Source organism: Ammodytes marinus, assembly GCF_949987685.1.
Source record: "Ammodytes marinus genome assembly, chromosome: 3".
Classification (NCBI taxonomy): Eukaryota; Metazoa; Chordata; class Actinopteri; order Uranoscopiformes; family Ammodytidae; genus Ammodytes; species Ammodytes marinus.
The window spans coordinates 11,883,206-11,897,983 of NC_137232.1; the positions used below are offsets into that span (position 1 = coordinate 11,883,206).

Here is a 14,778-nt window from a genome sequence, read left to right on the forward strand (position 1 = left end):
CTGAGGGCAGCCCTATTTCCAAATGTTTTTAAATAAACTCAATACACACAATTAACCTCGGATTATCTCCCAGATGATCTGATTCAATTATTAGGCTATTAACTATTTAGACCAAAACATTGTATTCCTTTTTTTGTATGATAACTTTGTTTTCACAAATTCATCCGCCCCCCCCCCCCCCCCCCCCCCCACTGCCTATAACTCCCTCGCAGTTTGAAAACCATTGTTCTAGCTAATCATCACCTTACTTCACTGGGCGTATACTTTTAAACCAGAAACCTTCAGATGTTTAAGATACAAATAATGAATAAGTAGGCATGCAGTGACCCTTTGGCATTCACATGCTATTTGAATAGCAGCCAGCTTTTGCAGCTAGTCTGGAATGACCCTATTGTCTCTACAACCTTCCATCAACTTGACTATGACACTTGTCTGTTTGTCGGAAACTGAAAGAAAGACAGACAGACAGACAGACAGACAGACAGACAGACAGACAGACAGACAGACAGACAGACAGACAGACAGACAGAGAGACAGGCACACAGACACACAGACAGACAGACAGACAGACTAGTCATCATATGTGCTGTTTAGCTGAAACACCTGGTATCACCCATGTAATCTGGCTGATTCAGCAAACAGACAGACACTGCCGTCAGTTTCTGAACAGTCACAGAGTGGTGTGATCATCCGTCTCGTAAAATCGTTTGAACATTCCTGCAAGATTTCTTTGTTGCTTTTTTTTCTCGCAGATGCCAAAGTATGAGAAAATCTTGTCTTGTTTAGACACGACAGGCGTTCAGGTTATGTGTGTCATAGAAAGCTATCTGTCAAATAGCCTGAAGGGGTGAGGCAGCCACGCAGGAGCCACAAGAAGAGAAAGGCTACGGTTTAAAACACTACTTAGCATTTTCTGTTTGAAGCTACCGCATGTCTTAAGCTGTTATAATGAAATCAAAACAATTAAACTAATAGTAAAACGCTATGTTGGGAGGAACCTGCCTGAACAAGTATTTGGCTGTTACATTTAGAAGTCCTACTAGCATAAGGGAGATACAACAGGCAAAAATATATATTTTTTTTCTTTCTGTCAATCAGAAAAACACTCAACTTCTAAAGCACATATATCAACTCAACCTTCCATTATCATTCTCAGCGCTATTCTGAAGGTTTATTACAGAAGGATTTGTGCATATGTTGTTCATTTTCTGATTTATGATACATTTTCTTCTCAAAAACATGCTGAAAATGCATTTTTTCATGATTGCAAAGTTTCATGATGATATCGAAAACATTTAACATATTCACCTGAAATGTCTCGGCTTAGATATCTGAAGCTGAAAGGGAATTCATCCCTTGAGATTCTATAAATGTTATCCGTTGAAGGTGAATTGGGGTATTCTTCTAACTTGGTGTGTGTGTGTGTGTGTGTGTGTGTGTGTGTGTGTGTGTGTGTGTGTGTGTGTGTGTGTGTGTGTGTGTGTGTGTGTGTGTGTGTGTGTTCTGTTTTTAAGGAGCTGAAGGGTGCTGCCTCACAGCCACCATGACATCCTTGAACAGCAACCTGCTGTGTAAGTATCCACCAAACAAAATCAAGTTTAATCCCGATAAAGGGTTTTTTACTGGGAGTTCTTTCTCAGCCAAGCTAAGGGTCTAAAGGCAGGGTGTCATACTGTATGGAATGTAAAGCCCACTGAGGCAAATGTCTATTTGTAATATTGGGCTATACAAATAAAACTGATTTGATTTGAGTCTGTTTGGCTCTGTGTATAGTTTGTCACGTGGGAGTATTTGACTATTCTAACTGTATGTGATGATTATGTGTTTTTATATGTTCAGTCCAGTCCATAAACGATGACCTGAACGCGTCGCTGGCTACAGCAGACGAGTTATCCAGAGAGTTCAACTCCATGCTCCATGAGGCCTCTTCTAACAACAACATCACAAAGCCCAGGCCGCAGGTACACACACACAGACACACACACACACACACGCATGCACGCACACACACGCATGCACGCACAAGCATGCACACACACACACACACACACACACACAAACACACACACACACTTATACAGATTTTCTCCTTTTACTTTCTACTTTCCTGAATCTGTCATATATCATAGATAGTGTTTTAAAGTGTGTTGACCTACACATGTGAGAGTCGCTCTTTAGTAAGTCTTGCACCTCTTGTAGCTAGCCTCCAGCTGCCACTAGCATCTGGGATTTCTATTAAAGGCTTTCCTTGATCATTATTTCTTTGAAGCGAAAACGTTTTTTTCCTGCGCATATCCTAAGCTAAATTTATCTACAGTAAAATGTAAACAGGTTGTCACATTACCAAAAATTAAAGAACAATTATGTTTTTAATAATCAACACCAAGGTCCAGATTAACAAAAAGGATTGTTTTGCTTTTGCCTCCACTCAACCTGTGCAAATGAGAGAAAAAGATAGTGTGTAATTCACTAAACACGTGCAAAGGAACTTTGAAAATGTTCTTTTATACCGTTTTCCCTTCAGACCTACTCTACAATCTCCAGAGAGAAGCCTTATTCCTCGGGACAATCCACCCCAAACATCCCCACCATCACCAGACTATCCAGCGGCAGCAGCAGCAATGAAAGCCCCAGCTCTCAGCCCTTCTCCCAGGGCTCACCGAGTTACCACGTACCCTCCTCCCCTGTGTTCACCCCCAGCCCTCACTCATCACCCAAGATCTCCCGACATCAACGGGCCCACTCTCCTCTCCCTCAACCTGGATCTGACAGCTTCTCCTACAGTCAACAGAGCCTTCCACGTTCCCCCCGCAGCCCAAGGCCCAGTTCCCCCTCTCGCTACAACAGGTATGTTCATACTTCTTCCTACTCCTTTTCAGGCATATCATATCAATATATGTCATTTGTTTTCTTTTTTCTTTTTGTGAAATAATTTAAACATCTTTTTTGTTCATTGTATTTTCATGCTTTTGATTATTTTTTTTTTTATTTTTTTTTATATGTCTGAAATAAATTCAATCAATCAATCAATCAACAGGAGCCCACAAGGGTCATCCGGTTACATAGAAAGAAGCCCGTCTCCAAGCCCCACCAGTGGAGTTCCTTTCGACCAGCCGTCCCGGTCCGCTCCGTTGCACCAGCCGTCCAGTAACCTGCTGAGCCCCTATGACAACAACACCATGGGTCGCAGGTCACCGAGGCGGGACAGGAGCCCCTCTCCGTTGGCGTTCAACAGGGGAATGGCCAACACGCTCCCTACTAATTTTGCCAGTCACAGGCAAGTGGCTGGTAAGTGGCTGTAGTGATCCATCCGTCCAACAGTTAGCAAATAATATCTTTATTTTATTTCAGACTCTCAAGTAGGTCCATAGCTATTGTATATACTATAGTATACTGGATTACAATCCCCTAGGAATCCAAATGTAGTTCCTGCTGAAGCTTGTTCCAGGTTGAGAGGGCAGAGTAGGAGAAGGCCTTTGTACCAAACTCTGTCGGACTGAGGGGACAGAAAGAGTGATGCAGCTCTGAGTGTAGTCCATAGCTTCATTGTTTTTGTAATAACGGGGATAGTCATATTTTAACGGTTATAGAGTAGGGAAAAGTAGATGTAGAGTAGATGTAGAATAGAGTAGATGTAGAGTAAAAGTAGAGTAGAGTAAACATGATGTAGGCAATTATGCTATGAGGCTAACGGATAGAGTTCTTCACATTGATAGTGAGGTCAAGTTGACTAGAGTAAAGTATAGAGTGCAGTGGTGTGTGTGTGAGGGGGTTTGCTGTTCAGAGCTCTGTGTTAGACAGCTTCCAACAGATTAAGGGAGCCAGCTGAGGCATTCAGACACACAACATCCCCGTAGTTCAGGAGCAGCAAGAAGTTGGCAGCTACTTCCAGCTGTTTCCTAGCACTGGTAGAAAAACATGCTTTGTTCTTAAAACTCAGTCAACACGGTGGAAATACACCATTTGAACCAGCAACTCTGAACTATCCTTCTGTGTTATGCTACAACTGGACAACTGTTCATATTGAGTGTTGTAGTTTTTTAATTTGGAGATGAATCCGGTTTTTGTAGTGCTAAAAAAGGGTCTTTAGATAAGTATGTCAATGGAGCATGTAGGGCTAGCAATGCTATAATTGTAGAAGCTCATATAATTCTACTGTTATAATTATGAACAGTTTGATTTCATAAGAGATAGTTGTGAAACTCTGTGAGTTGGATTAAGGTGAAACTGAGCCTTGTGGGAGAAATGCTGCCAATCGGCTTCATTGATATTCAGTATAGCAGTCTTACCAGTTTGTAACAACGAAATGGAAAAATACCCTCACTTTTCATACATAAAAAAATACACACTGTGCTCTTTTAAAGATTCTTTGACTCTATGAATAAAAACTATGGTCTCCATAGTAATGTTATTTTTAAGCCCTGTCTATAATTTTCCCCATTTTCCGGCACTTTGTTTTGTGTTTATTTATATGTTATTTTCATTCTCTCTCTCTCTCTCCCTCCCTCTCTCTCTCTCTCTCTCTCTGTCTCTCTCCTTCCCTCTCTCTCTAACTCTCTCTGTCCCTCTGTCTCTCTGTCTCCCTCTCTCTCCCTCTGTCTGTCTGTCTCTCTCTCTCTCTCTCTGTCTCTCCCTCTCTGTCTGTCTGTCTCTCTGTCTCTCCCTCTCTCTCTCTCTCCTTCCCTCTCTCTCTCTCACTCTCTCTGTCCCTCTGTCTCTCTGTCTCTCTCTCTCTGTCTCTCCCCCTCTCTCTCTCCCCCTCTCTCTCTCTCCCCCTCTCCCTCTCTCCTTCCATCTCTCTCTCTCTCTCTCCCAGATGAGGGCGTGCAGAGACAGAAGAGTCCTTCGAGGTGGAATGAGACGGATCTGGACGCGTCTTATGAGAAGAAACCTCACCACTCCTACGAGAGTTAGTGTATTTATTTTCTGCTTAATGAACTTTTACTTTTTTTTTGTAACAGAAAAACAAACTATTAACTTTTACTTAAAGCTTGAGTAAGCGATTCTGGAGAATGCCTGTTGACAAATACAATCTTTCGACCAGTCTTTAAATTTTCTATGAATATTTCTACAAAAATATTATATAAGAACAAGATCCAAGGAGCATTGTTTTGTTGCCTTCACTGGAAGTGGTGTGTGTTTTTCTTACTGAACCCTTTCCTGTCACAGAGTCAGAGTGGCTCCGGCCGTCCGTGCCAAACAGCAGTTGGAGAGAAACCAACCTTGATGGTCCGTCTCTTTCTCCGAGCCCCAAAAAGGTGGGTGGTGGTGTCACACAGGGAGAGACTTTTAAGTAGCCTAGGAACTGTGAGAGAGATGTAGTTTATATGGCTCATGATTTGGCCCACGTTTTGTTGCAAAATGTTTTAGTTTTTACAAATGTTAAACTATTCCCTCAAATTCTAATGGGCCAGACATACCTTTACCTATCAAGCGCTATAAATAATAATACTGCTTTATTTTATTTTATTTTATTTTATTTTATTTTATTTTATTTTATTTTATTTTATTTTATTTTATTTTATTTTATTTTATTTTATTTTATTTTATTTTATTTTATTTTATTTTATTTTATTTTATTTTATTTTATTTTATTTTATTTTATTTTATCTTATCTTATCTTATCTTATTTTATTTTATTTTATTTTATTTTATTTTATTTTATTTTAACACAGTATTTTTTATATATTATTTTTACTTAACCCATCTCACCACTGACTGATATCTATGATGACTGTATTTATTATTACTTATTTGTGCCCTTCTCAATCTACTGACAGCTAGATTGAGGAGGGCATAAATAGGAGCATTTTGCTGCCAATTGTAAACAACTGGTTGCCTAGTTTTTGGAAAAACCATACGCTAAATGTCCAGTTAAAAGAAAAGCTAAAAAAGGCTTAAAAGCGGCACAAAGCTGCAGAGTTAGGTGATACAGTATATCTCTGAGATTTATCCCTAGACCCTTCACAGAAACACAGTCATCTGAATCAAGAGATTGGCATTAAGAAGAACTTATTCCTTCTTTTTCTTTTCATTCCAGGACCAGCGCTCCATACCTCACCAGAATCCTCACGGTTCCCTGTCCCGTAACACACGTATCACCGTCCCTCCAGAGGTGGTGTCGTCCCCCGTCCACTCCCCGTACCACCCTCAGCCCATCATCTCCCGTATATCCATCCCACCGACCAACACACAGTCCCGGCAGCGCAAGCCCATCCCTCTCTCTGTGATCATGCGTCTCCAGAACCCACACTGGGGCGGCATGGTGGAAACACACCCCCCCAGAGTCATGGGAGGAGGAGAGGGGGATTATGGGACGTACCAACCGACCGTGCCCCATCCCAGGGAATACTTCCACCAACCTGTACACCACCTGCCACAGCAATACCCACCGCCGGAGCTGAGACAGCCAGTCATATACAGTGACGGTATGACATATTGTAACATCAGTATACAACTGTGTTGTGTCTGTGTGTGTGTGTGTGTACACACACACACACACACACACACACACACACAGGCACGCACACACACACACACACACACACACACACACACACACACGCACACACACACACGCACACACACACACACGCACACACACACTTTCTGACCAGTGTTGGGGAAGCTACTTTTTGAACTACCAATCATTTCACACTCTGTTCACAGGTTCTAAATTCAACTACCTTTGTGTTTACTGATGTGCTTTGCTATCCATCCTTGAAACTGTGCTTAACATGTTTGTAGTTTGTAGTTTCAGTATAGTTAACTCCAAAAAGTATCTAAAGTATTGTTGCTATCTATCATTGCAGTGCTGAACCCGGCGGACGTTGATGCAGAGCTCCAGCGTCTTGACTTAGTTCACTACATGCCGGTGATCTCAGAGAGACCCAGCGTCCCAGTGGTTGAACAGGCCTCACCCCAAGCCCCAAGGCCCCGCAGCCCCACCAGACTGCAGCCCATGGTCGCACCGGACACCGTGAGCGAGCAGATCCCAAATATAGAGGAGCTGCTCCGGGTGCGCTCGGAAATCCCACGGGCCCTGAAGAGACGTGGCTCTGTGGACCAGTCACAGCCGCTGAAGAAGGCGTCGCACTACCAGCCCAACCAGTACAAGCACCTCATCAACAAGCTGTTTCGCCGGAAGGAGCAGCGGCAGAGGGGCGTGAAGGGCAGCGAGACCAGCAGCTCTTCGGACGGGGAGGACAGCGCCATGCCCCCCGCCCCACCACCACCACAGACCTCCTCACTCATCCCACATGATGTAAGGGTAATGAATAAGAAATGGAACTGGTGGGGTGGTGTAATGGATAGAGCGCGTACCACATTGGCTCAGGCCTTGTTGCAGTGGTTGCCGGTTCGAATCCGACCCGTGGAGCTTTACTGCAGGTCATCTTCCCCCTCTCTTTTTGTCTCCCCATTTCAACTCTGTACTATCAAATACAGCTGGAAAAAAGCCAAAAAAATAATCTTAAAAAAATAAAAAAATAAAAGGAACTGATGTAATACGGTCAACACTGGCATAAATGTGTTAAATGTAAAAACAAAAAAAGTTGATGTGATCAGTTGCTGTGTAACATCGAAGTATAATTGCATCACGTCAACATAGTGCTGTTTCCGTATCACATATGAAACATACAGTAAATTACCAGAAGATTAAATAATGAAATGTAAAAATTATAGGATTTATACATAAAATCTTATTGACTTTTTATCATATTCTTAATCCCTTCTGCATGAATTACAATTAACTCGGTCAGAATTTCTTCCCTCTTAATGCATAATAAAAAATTAATTAACATCCGTTTTTAAAAGAAATTTTTTTTTAGGGAATGAATTAAATTATGTATTGTCGAAACTATTAAATACACCATACAAATCATTTTGTTTTCAATACCTCTGGTGGATGAGATTTTCTTCAGACAAGTGTTTTGCTTTGTATAACCATCCTGTTTGTCCCTCCAGGGCTACCATTCCATTCTGCGGCGGTTCAAACGCGAGCGTAAAGGTTCCGCCAAGCGAGCGCGACTCAGTCCACTGGTCCTGCTGCTGGACGGAGCGCTGGTCGGAGAACTGGAGACAGTGCAGAAGGCTGTGCAAGAGGTATGTGTGTCTATCTATCTATCTATCTATCTATCTATCTATCTATCTATCTATCTATCTATCTATCTATCTATCTATCTATCTATCTATCTATCTATCTATCTATCTATCTATCTATCTATCTATCTATCTATCTATCTGTCTGTCTGTCTGTCTGTCTGTCTGTCTGTCTGTCTGTCTGTCTGTCTGTCTGTCTGTCTGTCTGTCTGTCTGTCTGTCTGTCTGTCTGTCTGTCTGTCTGTCTGTCTGTCTGTCTGTCTGTCTGTCTGTCTGTCTGTCTGTCTGTCTGTCTGTCTGTCTGTCTGTCTGTCTGTCTATCTATCTATCTATCTATCCATCCATCTATCTATCTATCTATCTATCTATATATCTGTCTGTCTGTCTGTCTGTCTGTCTGTCTGTCTGTCTGTCTGTCTGTCTGTCTGTCTGTCTGTCTGCCTTTCTGTCTATCTACACTACTATAAATATAGCTTATTGTATATAACGTCACTGCGACTACAACTACTGCTAGGCTTATTACTACTCCCAGTACAAGTAATAAGAGACTATACACCTTATAATAATATCTTTTCTAATATTCATGACGATTTGATTCATCATTCTGGTTCCCATATGTATCATCTTTAAGAATGATACATTTTCGACAACATTCTAAATTAATTTGAGCTTACATCCGCAGCCTCCCCAAAAAAAGTGTATACGTTAAAAACTTGCCCAAACCAGTCTGAACTGAAGGCAGCAAAGTGTAGTGCCAACAGTTTGTGCTCCAGTTCTGGATACAGACTTTAAATAACCGCTGAAAAATGTGTTATATTTAACTTCCCCGGGGACCAATTTCAGAGGTTACATTCACATCCTTGCATCTGCTTCATGCACCAATACATTTACCTCGAAGTTGCTCGTCCAGTAAAACAACTTCTGCTTCCATTTTAGTCGTTGGGGATTTGGTGCTGGTTCAAAGTGATTAAGGAGGATTAAGTGGATAGAGACAGTTCCAATGAAAAACGTTTCTAATTTAAGGGTGGAGTCAGTGATTCTGGCGAACACTGGTTTCTTTTTGTTAAAATCAGTGAATTTCTACTCCTGATCTGCTACCTGTCTGTATTGTGTGTGCGCTAAAAAAAAATCAAGTGTTAATACAAAGCCTAGGCGCTGTAAATGGGCATTCTGCTGCTAGCTACAATGGGACCCTTTGTGCATATAACCTTTGTTTACATACCAGTTTACAGAGCCTAGACTGTGTATTAACACCAGATTTACTTTCAACACACTCACAGTATGGACAGGTAGCGTATTGTGACTATTCACTTATTTTGAAAAAAAAGTGACATTTGACAACAAGCATTCTCCATAATCGCTGACTCCACCTTTAACCTAACATTCTCTTGATATGTAAGAGTTTACGAATGTTGGGCTCTTCGGTGGCGTAGTGGATAGAGTGCGTACCATACTTGCTCCAGCCTTCATTGCAGTGGTTGCGGGTTCAAATCCGACCGGTGGACCTTTGCTGCAGGTCACCCCCCCCCCCCCCTCTCTCTCTCTCTCTCTCTCTCTCTATGTCTCCCATTTCAGCTCTGTACTATCTAATAAAGCTTGAAAATGCCAAAAAAAAACATTTAAAAAAAAAAGAGATATTGTACGAATATTTGCAAGATGAAATTCTTGTTATTATTCGTGTTCATTCATGACAGTTGAATCCACTCACTGTGTAAAATTGTTTTGTCCACAGATGATTGACCCCAGCCAGCCCAATGATGAGGGCATCACCGCTCTTCACAATGCGATCTGTGGCGGCCATTACAATGTGGTCGACTTCCTGGTCCGCGCTGGAGCCAACGTCAGCGCTCCAGACAGCCACGGATGGTAAATATCTGACTTTTCCTTTCCACCTACACATTGTACTTTGAATGGTTTACTCAGTCAGCATACAATGTTGATTTTAAAGTAAGTACCAAGGTGAGGGTTGTACTAATGGCTGTGTGGAGTTTATAATGTGTCTTAAAGGTGGAGTCAGTGATTCTGGAGAACGCTTGTTGTCCCCTTTTTGTTATAATCAGTAAATATCTTCTCATGGTCCACTACCTAAACATACTGTGTGTGTGCACTGAACGAAAATCCAGTGTTAATACCCAGCCCTACGCTTTGTAAATGAAAACAGAGGGTACGTATATAAACAAAGGGGAACATACCAGTTTTCAGAGTTAGGCTGTGTGTTAACTCTGTGTGCACTAATTCAGTGCACACAGAGTAAGGGCAGGTGAGGAGATATTCACTGATTTTGAACAAAAGTTCCCCAGAAATCGCTGACTGCGCCTTTTTAATGTGGTATTTTCAGGAAACAGCCATCTTGTGTTTCTAGATGTAAATATTAACTTAAAGGTGCAGTGTGTAATATGACATCATCAAGAAAGTTCTACAAAGTTCTAGAATGCAACACTCCCTGGGTAACCCCAACCCTTTCGAATAATAACAGAAGCTACAGTGGCCTTCAAGGACAAGAACAATTCTAAATTTTAAACAATGCACCTGATGACATTCCAACTATGACACTTCCAACATGGCGGCACTAGGCCTTGGTCCAAAATATGCAGAAATATGGACATAAATGAGACCCTTTCTAAGTGAAAAGATAATAATTAAAAAAAAAAAATTCAGCTATTATGCACTAAATTAAATGTACTTATGGATATTATAATAATTTTCTAAAAAAAATCTACTAGGAAATAAAACCCAAAATTCTACACACTGCAGGTTTAACTGCCTGTTCTGTTTTCCCATAGGACCCCGCTGCACTGCTCGGCCTCCTGTAACGACCGTCCTCTGTGTGAGTTCCTGGTGCGCAATGGAGCCGCTGTCATGGCGATGACGGAGAGCGACGGAGCCACCGCCTCACAGAAGTGTGACCCGTACGCTGTGGGCTTTGAGGAGTGTGAGAGCTTCCTGAAAAGTGAGGAGATTACTGCACCTTTTATTAGCACACACACACACACACACGCACGCACGCACACACACACACACACACACACACACACACACACACACACATGCATGCACACACACACACACACACACACACACACACACACACACACACACACACACACACACACACACACACACTGATATTTTTGGCAAGGTCATTGCAACAGGAAACATTTTAAAAGCTAGCTTTAAAAGTATGGGATTTTTGTGGGATATTTGGTATCCTTAAATAGAACCATTTCATATAAAATCTGCATTTTTGGCAGGCCAGCCAGAAAAGCCTTTGAAACACTCTTTAGAATATATCACACGACACAACGATGACATGTAATCACTGGCAGAAATGTTATTTAAGCAAATAAAGTAGTAACTGGAAGTTAAAGGGAATAAAAATAATAATATAATAAAAAATAAAACTTTTCATACAAGAAATGTAGCTAAGAGTGCTTTACAATAAGGAAATGACATGCACAGATTGAAGGGTCTCAAAAAGGTACAGTGAAATTAATATGAATGGAAAATGTGAAAAATAAAATCAAAAGCTGATATTATAACCTGTAAACCTTTGGTCGAAAACACTTCTAGTCTCCCTGATCACTTGTCAAAATGATATAGATAAGATATGATATACTTTATTCATCCCAGCAGGAAATGTAGGTGTTCCAGCAGCGAGCATACATAGATACACACAACAGATGCAGTATATAAAAAACATGAGCCCACAATACATAGCCAAGCCTATATATATATATATATATTGTTTTAAACAAGATTTTTATATAAATATTAACCGTGCTTTCTTTGTGTCCGGAGGTGTGGAGGAGGCCATGGGGCAGGAGAACAGTGGTGTGCTGTACGCTCTGTGGAACTACCCGGCGCAGGCAGCTGACGAGCTGACCTTCAGAGAGGGAGACATGGTCACCATCCTGAAGAAACCTGAAGGATCAGACTGGTGGTGGGCCTCTCTCTGTGGCCGGGAGGGCTTTGTGCCCAACAACTACTTTGGGGTAAGAAAAACTATCCCTGGGTTCCAAATCACATACTTTTTCTTTTTACTACACTACATACTAAAGTACAGAAGAGTTTTAGGGCCACAGGAGAGAAAAAAAAATCAGATGAGGAAGATTTTTTTTCATTATGTCAAGAAATGTCAAGAATAAAGACGAATGCTCCAAAATGCTATTGGAGTTAGTGGGGCATTTATGTATTTTCAGTATACTACAATTGACTTGCATGTATTGGGACATCCTAAATCTTTTTCTGGCATACTAAATTGTAGGAAAGTATGGGGATTGAAATGCAGGGTATTTCTTAAAATTAAGGTTTGTACAATTTAGCCTGCACTTCCCTACTATTTAGTATGCCGGAAAAAGATTTAGGATGTCCCAATACATGCAAGTCATCTAATCAGAGTGAAAAACGGTACAACACAAAACAATAATTTCCATTCGAAAATAGTATTAATGATCTTTCTTTTTCTTTTGTTTATTTTTCAGCTGTTCCCAAAGCCTCGACCCAAGTCTCTCTGCTAAGATCTATTGATGACAAACCTGGTGAAGAGGACTGCCGCACAAGCTGTTCTTAAAGCTACGGTGTCGTTTTAAAAGATCTGTGGCTGTATGTCTGCAAGCCACGAGAAATGTTATTCATCCGTTCGTCAAGGAGAGTTGAAGGAGAAGTCTCAGTATTCTTTTTGGCCTTACTGACAACGACAAGGATACATCTCTGTAGAAGACAGAATTAGTACTAGCTCTGCTGTAGGGTATTTTTTCAAGTTAAGCTATTGTGCTAAACCTTTTTGTTAAAATAGCTCTGAGGAACTTCTGATTCTGTTGATTCTAGCTGCACCTTTGTACAGAAGTGGTAGTGTTTTTTTATGACACCAGCGCCTGCTATCCTAAAGATCTTGTTCATTGAAAGAGAGACTACAGGATGCGATGAGTATTTATATGTGACTACGTAAGATTAAGAATTCTAATATGACGATGGTGAAAGCAAGGTAAACTTTGATTTTAGCACCTTTCGGGAAAGACAGGATATTCCGGTCTGCCTGTGGTAAATCGTTTTGTCTAAGGAGATCGTACACCAGCAAAGGCATTAGTAATAACTCTATGAAAATAGCATTGTTTTTGTTGATGGTCTCATATGCTGTTACTGGTCATTGGAGGGAAAAATGTGATTGTTTCATAAACATTTAAAAGTTCCTCGTAGCAGGGTTAAGGTTTTTACACCAAAATGTTACAAGGGCCACCCTGCCCTGATGCTTCGCTAGGCTGTGTCGGACACAGAAGACTTTGACATGTCTGACTCATTATCTAGTTAGTAATCATAATGTTAACAGTAGCGGTTGGTGTTTTCGGTCTCTTCTTCAGCGAGGTCAATGTAGCTGCTTGCTGTCAACACAACACGAGCCATGAATGTTCAGTTGAGAAAGAATCAGAGCAAAATCAAGGGTAAAACTTTACATTTATATTACATTAATGATCTGTTACTTAATGCTTAGTCAATGCATCAACTATAAGCATCAACTAAGCAATAATTAACCCTTAATAACTGCTTACTTAATGCTTAATACGCATTAAGTAAGCATCAACTAACCATTATGCTTAGATAATGCTTAAAAAAATCTTTAACTAAAAGTTAATATTTTACCAAGCATTTACGTACCATTGATAACTTAGCATTAACAGTTACTTAATGCCTAATAAGCATTTACTATCAGTTAATAGCATTAAATCAGCATTAAGCAACAGTTAATTAATGTACCCTTATTGTAAAGTGTCAAGCTACTCACTCATCACTGAGAGGGAGTTGTTTACTGCTGCGCCGAAGAAGCATCGTAAAAAACTTTGAGTTGAGAATTGACAAGAGGGGTTGATGTTGAATTGTTTTCCTTTTTTAATTTTTAATTTTTTTTTAAATAGTTCATTTGTTGTTAAGTGTTATTTCTTCTAGTGGAACTTTTGTGTGAAGTTACTATTTCTGACCACTGCTGATGGATCCTTAAACCACATTCTAGATTTAACTTTTTCTTTTGAAGAGATGATGTGTAATATTTTCATACCAATATGGCTGTAGATTTTACATATAATTTGGAACTTTTTGAAACTTAACAGCACCTGGATAGTGTCTATACTTGGGTCTAGTCCTTACACACAACGTAACTCCTTTATGCTGCCTATATAAATGAATTTCATAATATTTTTTATGATAGTGAAACTGGTGTTTTTGTGGATGTGTCTGTACTCACGATGAATGTTTGGTAGATTTTCTTTTGTTATGGTATCAGATTTCAGTGTAACACTTTTCTTGTTGCAAGGGACTGCTGTGCACTTCACCTGGAACCTCTATACCAGAGGAGAACACAGTGACAAAATGTTTAAGACTATTCAATAAATACAGAAGAACTCACATGTTTTTGGTTTCCTTTGAGTGAGAGAGAGAGAGAGAGAGAGAGAGAGAGAGGGAGAGGGAGGGACAGACAGACAGACAGACAGATACTTTGGTTTTCCTTTTAAATGGTTTTTCAAATAAGACGGTGTAATATCCAGCAGATGGCACTGTACTATCAAATGTGCAGCGCAGGCATAACATTAACATCCGTCATTACCAGATAATATAAATGTGTATATTTAGTCTAACAAAAACACCATTTATCTAGGCTGTTTTCTAGCCCATCAGTCCGCCATGTTG

At 40.6% G+C, this 14,778-nt stretch overlaps 1 protein-coding gene across 1 annotated transcript in view; it reads left to right on the plus strand.

Annotated features, from left to right (window-relative positions):
• Positions 1-14,489, plus strand: part of ppp1r13l (protein phosphatase 1, regulatory subunit 13 like) — a 22,252-nt gene extending 7,763 nt beyond the window's left edge. Inside the window, exons 2-14 of the mRNA XM_080025046.1 lie at positions 1,515-1,571; positions 1,840-1,961; positions 2,525-2,847; positions 3,038-3,288; positions 4,817-4,909; positions 5,170-5,258; positions 6,041-6,428; positions 6,813-7,264; positions 7,966-8,103; positions 9,833-9,966; positions 10,884-11,050; positions 11,899-12,092; positions 12,582-14,489. Coding sequence (XP_079881172.1) covers positions 1,544-1,571; positions 1,840-1,961; positions 2,525-2,847; positions 3,038-3,288; positions 4,817-4,909; positions 5,170-5,258; positions 6,041-6,428; positions 6,813-7,264; positions 7,966-8,103; positions 9,833-9,966; positions 10,884-11,050; positions 11,899-12,092; positions 12,582-12,617 — 2,415 coding nt within the window. The 5' untranslated portion in view covers positions 1,515-1,543 and the 3' untranslated portion in view covers positions 12,618-14,489. The remainder of the gene's footprint in view (positions 1-1,514; positions 1,572-1,839; positions 1,962-2,524; positions 2,848-3,037; positions 3,289-4,816; positions 4,910-5,169; positions 5,259-6,040; positions 6,429-6,812; positions 7,265-7,965; positions 8,104-9,832; positions 9,967-10,883; positions 11,051-11,898; positions 12,093-12,581) is intronic.
• Positions 14,490-14,778: the final 289 nt, after the last annotated feature.